Here is a 6,908-nt window from a genome sequence, read left to right on the forward strand (position 1 = left end):
TTATTGGTGAATCTAAGCATATGTCAAAGTTCAAAACAAGGTATAATTACTCCATGAGTCCATCGTCCAGCTTTAGCAGCTATTAACTATTAGCTATTTGTTTCTCTTCTTTACCACACCCACTCTCTACCACCCACTTCCATTTTAAAGCATCCAAGACATCATAGAGTACCATCCATAAATATTTCCATGTATATCTCTAGAAAATAAGCACTCTCCAGGAAAGTAATGCCATTTTCATATTTATGTAGTAGAAACAATAATTCCTTCATTTCACCAAATAACTAGTCAATTATGAAAGTTTATTGATTGTGTCAGTGTTTTTATAATGCATTTATTTGCATGTATTTGATTCAATTACAGACCATTGTTTGGTATTTATTGATGTGTTTCTTTGAGGGTCTTACTTTCCTCTTCTTTTATCCTTAGGGGAGTCTGTCTTTCTCCCTCCTTTCTTTTCCCTGAAAATTTATTTGTAAAAAAGTCTTTTCCTGTGTAGTTTCCCAGTCTAGGTGTTGCTAATTGTATCCTGATATGCCATTTAGCAAGCTGTTCTACCCTTGAATTTCTTCTGAATTGCTATTTAGATTTTATGCTTTGCTATTTAGATTTTATGCTTTTAAATCTAAGCATCATTTTTTGGCAAGAGTTCTTAGTAGATGATAATGTCTTTTTCCTTCAGTTGGTTCATGATGTCTGATTACCTTTGTTGTGATGTTAATGACATAAGTAATTTCCCGGGTCTACTAATTCATTAAGGGGTTAAAAGTGGATGTGTATAATGCCTTTAAAATTAATACAAAATTTTACTTTACAGGAAAACAGAATCATTATTGATTATACATAGGAAAACTATTTGTATTTACATCTACACTTTTAACCAGATACCTTATTACATTTTGTTATGTCCTTGTTTTGTATAAAACTTTATAGAATTTCCTAATCGTTAATGCCATCTGCCAGTTGAAGTAGTTTTCAATTCATTTCCAGTTTTGCATATCCTGTTTATCCATTATTATTTTATGTACTTTGGCTCAACTTTGATCACAAACAGTGGTATGAGTGCAGCCCTTCCCTTTGAGTTTTGTGAAGGGGCTCTGTGGTGGTGTTTCGCTGTAGGTGGAAAGGCTGATCACAGAGGGACCCAGTTCATCTCACATACACTGTCTGCCACAGGACGAGGAATAGACACTGCTCTGGCTAGAGACCTCCCCTGGTCTTTCACCCTACTGCATTCTAAAATATTTGGTTTCATCTCCACAGGGCAGGACGTGTCTACACAAAAAATTGAAGGCTTGATGGAAATGGTGAAAAAACTGCAGAAAGGTCAAGAGTCTCCTCTGTGCCTGAGGTTTAGCCTGAGGTTTGGGGTTAGGCAGATGTGGGTTCAGTGTTAGGCAGATGTGGGTTCAGTCCTAGTTCCCACATTTCACAACCTTGGGAAGTTATTATTTTAAAATTTAATATTTTGAATGATAAAAAGGGCCCCATGACTCAAAATTACAGACATATAAGGGGATAATAGACACTTTTTTCTCAAATCACTGTCCCAAGCCCCTTACTGGTCACCTACTTGGCTCCCACAGCACTCTTGTTAGATCCAGAGGTTTTTACCTACATCCTAGTTCCTTCTACCACACCTCCTGCTACCCTCTACTTGCTCACCAGGCTCTTCCCTCCCCTCCTTAGGGCAGGCCTTTGCGCTACCTGCCACTTTACCCACAAAGCTGCAAGCCTGTCCCCTCATGTGATATAGGGTCCATAAGATACTTTCCTACTCCTGCACTCTTTAATCCTTGCCCACTTCATTTCTCATAACTACAGTCACCACAGCCTGATTCAGAATCTCTCTTGGTCTGTACTTTGTCTCTCCCACCAAGAATGTGAGCCCATGAGGTAACCCCTGTGCATAGGAGATGCTCAGTAGATTTGCATAGAGTGAGTAGACACAGGCAAGCACCCATCATCTCTGCTCTGTTGTCAACTCAGCCTCCTTTCCTCCCTGCAGCGGGAAGTCTAGAGCCACAGATTGAAGTCCTGATTAACCGAATTAATGAGGTTCAGCAAGGTGAGCTCAGGGACCATGGCTGTTTTCCAGAACCAGCTACATGCTTTTCCAGCCCCAGTGCAAAGTAAAATTACAGGAGCCCGTGTTAAAAAAAAAAAAAATAGATGTTTTATGACAGTAACAGCAGAACAATAAGTACAGAACCCTCTACATGCAACTACCATAGTCTGCCTGTGAACCTGGCCCTGCTACCTGAGCCTAGCAAGAAAGTTTCCTACCCTGTAAATCTGGGGCTCTCTAGATTTGCTTGAAAACAAATATGAAATGTTACTGTTTGCAATGAGAAATTGTACTCATTCACTATCTGTCCTGCTCTCTGATGAAGCAAAAAAGAAAGCCAGTGAGGAACTGGGAGAGGCCCGAACTGTCTGGGATGCCCTACAGAAGGAACTTGACTCCCGTAAGCAGTCTGAGAGTCACCAGCAGTCCCCACAAGGTCTCAAGCCTAACCTGGTTTCCCAGACACTTGGCATCCTCACAGAGCCAAGTGTACTTCCCTCTCTGCAGCTTCATGTCCTTCATGTCCTTCCAATCCCCTGTTCTCCTGGTGGAGTAGTCTGGAAATGCCCTCCAAGCACTTTTACCTCTGGACCTTTGCCAGGATGCTCTCTCTCTTCCCCCAGATGACACAAGTCCCTTTTGCCTCATGTCCCCTTCTCAAGAGAGTCCTTCCCGAGTCACCACCCTGCCTCCATGTAATCAAATGTCCCTTCCTTCTTGATGTGTTTCTTCCCAGCCCTGATAGGTGTTACAAGGTCCCCACAGACACTCTGTGAATCCCAGGGCCCTCAGTGTTTACCAGGAGGGCACCAGAGGGGAGGGTGCTCACATCAAGAGGTCCTTAGTTGGGTTGAGGACAGGACTCTACACAGTCCCCCATGTGACTCCCTGACCATACTCTGGGCATTTCCAGTCCTCGATGTTGAACATTCTGTGTGCTTTCCAGTGCATGAAGAAAAAGTACAACTGAAGGAGATTTTGAGCAAAAAGCAAGGTATTTCTAGCTTCTCTGTCCCCAGGCTTTTGCCTATGCCATTCCACAGAAGCCCACTCTTCCTACAGTAGCTGAAGCCTTTGAAACCCCTTGATTTTGTGTCCCTCGTATGGTTTCTACCAGACCCAAAAAATGTCAAAAAACCAATCAAGTGCCCACACATCTGATATGATCTGTCCTCTGCCCAAACCTGGTGCCTTAATGGGCTCCCATAGGGCACTGTTATTCTCCCTGCAGAATCCCTGAGGATCTTTCGCTTACACTGCCAGGAGAAGGAAGGTGAGGCACAGAGGTGAGAGACCATGCTTGCATTGATCTCCCAAACTCTCAAAACGAGGGGAAAGTACTCCTGTTAACCCCTTGAACCCACTACTGTGTTACCAGACATGGGCCCGAATAGAGGGATAGAACAGAAGCCCCTCGACCCCTTCCCGGGGAGTCTTATCAGAGACCATGGGTAAGGGCTGCCTTCCTTTCCAGGAAGCACACACTGTTACAGGAGTGCAAGGAGAGAATTTCTACCCTGAACTCCCAGATTGAGGAAGAGAAAAACAAACAAAGACAGCTGAGGTAAATCCCATGGATGAGATCTGGGGACCCAAAAAGGCACAGGTAGGCACTCATCATGTTAGGGATGAGTTAGAGAAACTGGCTGCATTGATCCTTGGAGGGTCAAAGGGGTAAAATTGCTCTCCATGGAGCACAGGGCATGGGTAAACACCCCTAACTGGGTCAGTAGTTTCAATCTAAGGTCCTCATGCCTGTGTGTTCGGACTCCAGATTGGATTTTGAGGAACAGCTAGAAGATCTGATGGGCCAGCACAAGGACCTCTGGGAATTTCACGTGAGTCACTCAGCCATGCTTTCTACCTTTCATACCTCATCCACTCCACCTTAGTGGTCCTACACCATCATCATTCCCCAAATTCAGCTTCTTGTCACCACTTTGAAGCACCAGTGTGCTTATTACTGGTCCTGCCCACCCATCTGTGTTACTGTCTGTTCAGTGGTCAGGAGGAGCCCTAATGAAACCAAGGTGGAGTCCTCCACTGAGGATGTTCACAGATGTATGTGGGACTGTCACAGACACTGGGGAGACCAGAACAAGCAGCAGGTGCTTGTCCCCAGAAGATTCCAGACACCAAGCAAGGACATAGATGAATTCAGGAGGGAAAGGGTCAGTAAGGAAGCCAGAGAGAGAAGGAGAGGAGGGGAGGAACTTCAGTACTACACTGGTAACCTTATCTCCAAATAAAGGCCCAGAATTGTAGATTTTAGGGTTTCTCTTGTGTAAATATTTGCTCAAGGCCTATTTCTGGTGGGTGGCAGAATAGAGGGATGGCAGGAATGATCAGTACAAAGGTCCTGAGGCTGGATCATGACTGGCATGCAGAGGGGCAGGGTACTAGGAAGTGAGTCATGGTGAGGGGGTAAATGGCCATGTTCAGGCAGATTTCTCTTAGGTATAGGAAGCTGGCAAGTGTGGACAAGTCTTTCTGCCTCCTCAGAGACCAGAGCAGCTTGCAAGGGAGATCTGTGCCCTGGACAGCAGCAAGGAGCAGCTGCTCAAGGAAGGTGAGGCCAGGGGAAAAGGGTGACCCTGACCTGCCCTTGCCGACCTGCACCTGCTTACCACCTCTTCCCACTGCAGAGAAGCTAGTTGAGGTGAAGCTGGAGGATGTAAAGCATCGACTGTGCTCCCTCTGCAGGCCTGAGGGGCCCTTCACCCTCGATGAGGGGCTCTTCCTCCGCAGCCAGGAGGCAGCAGCAGCAGTGTAAGATGTGGAGGGTGGGGGTGAGCAGGAGGAGGGCGTGACTCATGCTGACCCCCCCCACTCATCCCCCACAGGCAACTATTCACAGAAGAGAACCAGAAGGCTGAGGAGCTCCTGAAGGCTGCAGCCCAGCACCACCAGCAGCTGCAGCAGAGGTGCCAGCAGCTGCAGCAGAAGCGGCAGAGGTAGGCATGGAGCCCCTGTGCCTCCACCCCTCCTCAGGAAGGTGGATGAGGGGTCTCTCATCTATTCTTCTCTCTGTCTCTTCACATCCTGTTGTTCCTCCTGCACCCCTTTACATCTTCCATCCCCCGTCTCATCTTCCTACCTACCCCTTCTGGACCAGGCTGAAGGAAGAGCTGGAAAAGCATGGGTTGCAAGTACCTGCTCAGACCCAGAGTGTGCAAGAGGAAGGAGCTGACCCACAAAAGGTGCTGATTCCTGGAGTCTGATGGCAGGAAACATAGACGGATCCTGAAAGGGGCTGGGTCAGGAGGGCAAGGAGGGGCCTCAAAATCCTGAGGTGTCTTTGCCCTTGGGAGCATAGACAACGCATATCAAAGGCATGGAGATATGAGGTGGGAAGGGATGGTGTGGGCATAGGGATAGATGGAGTCTTCCACCCTTGACCCTGACCTCCCACAGGTCAGCCCCAAGACCCTAGAAGTCCATGAGGAAAAAGACCCCAACCTGCCTACCAAGCAGGGCCTGATGTCCTCCTAGGCCAGTACATGCCCCACCCTCAGCCTCATCCCATGGCGCTACAAGAAATAAAGGTGCTATTTTGGTACAATCTGTCTTAGCTGAATCTGTTCTGTGAGGGATAGGGGTTTAGGCCAAGACCCCCCAGGCCCTGATACTGGTAAAGTCTTGTCCCATCTTTGCCTCTTGGCCTTCACACTGCAGGCACTCAGTAAATACTTCCCCAACCTCCTGGTCCTGGTCCAGTGAGGACAAGCATGCAGTCCCAGACTGCTTCACAGTGTGGAGTCAGAGAAGTTGGCTCCAGTTTTCTTCTGCAGGGTTGTGCCAGGATGCACGAACTGCCTGATTTCAGAAACCTGTCATGTTTGCAGAGAACATCTCAAATCAAGGAATCCCCAAATGAAGAGTAGACTGGGCTGCTTATACCTGCTGGCCATGTGGACTAAGCCTGATAGACGAGCCCTTCTGTGTCCTCCCCAAGAACAGCTGAGAATCTAGTCAGTCATTAATGCCATAATTATCAGTAAATAATGGTTATAAGCTGGTACAAACCACCAACACGCAGCTTGGACCCACTATTAACCAGTACATTTTGCACCTCACAGGGTCAGTGCCACACAGGTGTGTCTCACACCACTGAAAAAGCTCAGCCCAATCCACTCCCGCTGGGATTAACATAGCCAGTTACAAATAGCAAATTTAAAATCAGATTCTTCCAATATCATAAATATATGAAGACAGACATATATAATCTTCCTCCAAAAGCTATACAGTTTGGAGAAATGTTAGAAGACCTAAATAAATGGAAAGATGGATCATGGTCATGAGTTGGAAAGTCATTAATGTAAACGTTATTTATGCCCAGTACAATATGCAAATTCATTATAATTTCAGTAAAACTTTTTACATTTTTTTTTGTGTAAATGAATGTACCCATTGTAAAAAATAAAGAAATACAAAGGTCGGATGAGCTCCAACATGTTTAAGTGAGCAATGTGGAAGGATCTCTACAGGTGTTGGAGCATTGTTTGTAGATCCCAGTGTAGGAGACATTGTAATAATGATGGAGAGAGGCAGATGCTGCACAAGGAGTAAGGAAAGAGGCTGATGCATGTTGCATGACTGAGGAATGACAAAGATTGCATTCAGAAAGAGATGAATTGGAAGGTGTGGGTTTCCAGGGGCCAATCATATTCTAGGTTTTCAAGTCCAGTTTAACAAATACTATAAAACATATGAGTTATAGAGAGGTAACGTGTGACTTAAATGCATGTGTTTTTTTAAAAAAAAGAAATATGTAGAATCTATTGGAAAATACATAATTACATAGGGACATAAAGGACTTGATTATACATTGCCATGTTCA

The 6,908-nt window shown here is 45.7% G+C and overlaps 1 protein-coding gene across 1 annotated transcript; it reads left to right on the forward strand.

Annotated features, from left to right (window-relative positions):
- Positions 1-1,271: 1,271 nt before the first annotated feature.
- Positions 1,272-5,560, forward strand: SYCE1 (synaptonemal complex central element protein 1; the record flags this gene model as incomplete). Its single annotated transcript, XM_079138416.1, has 12 exons — positions 1,272-1,326; positions 2,009-2,068; positions 2,394-2,468; positions 3,015-3,062; positions 3,300-3,354; positions 3,543-3,632; positions 3,843-3,906; positions 4,571-4,637; positions 4,714-4,837; positions 4,912-5,022; positions 5,184-5,268; positions 5,483-5,560. The coding sequence occupies exons 1-12, from the start codon at positions 1,299-1,301 to the stop codon at positions 5,558-5,560; spliced, it is 885 nt and encodes a 294-aa protein (XP_078994542.1). The 5' UTR covers positions 1,272-1,298.
- Positions 5,561-6,908: the final 1,348 nt, after the last annotated feature.

Source organism: Sciurus vulgaris (assembly GCF_902686455.1).
Source record: "Sciurus vulgaris genome assembly, chromosome: 4".
NCBI lineage: Eukaryota > Metazoa > Chordata > Mammalia > Rodentia > Sciuridae > Sciurus > Sciurus vulgaris.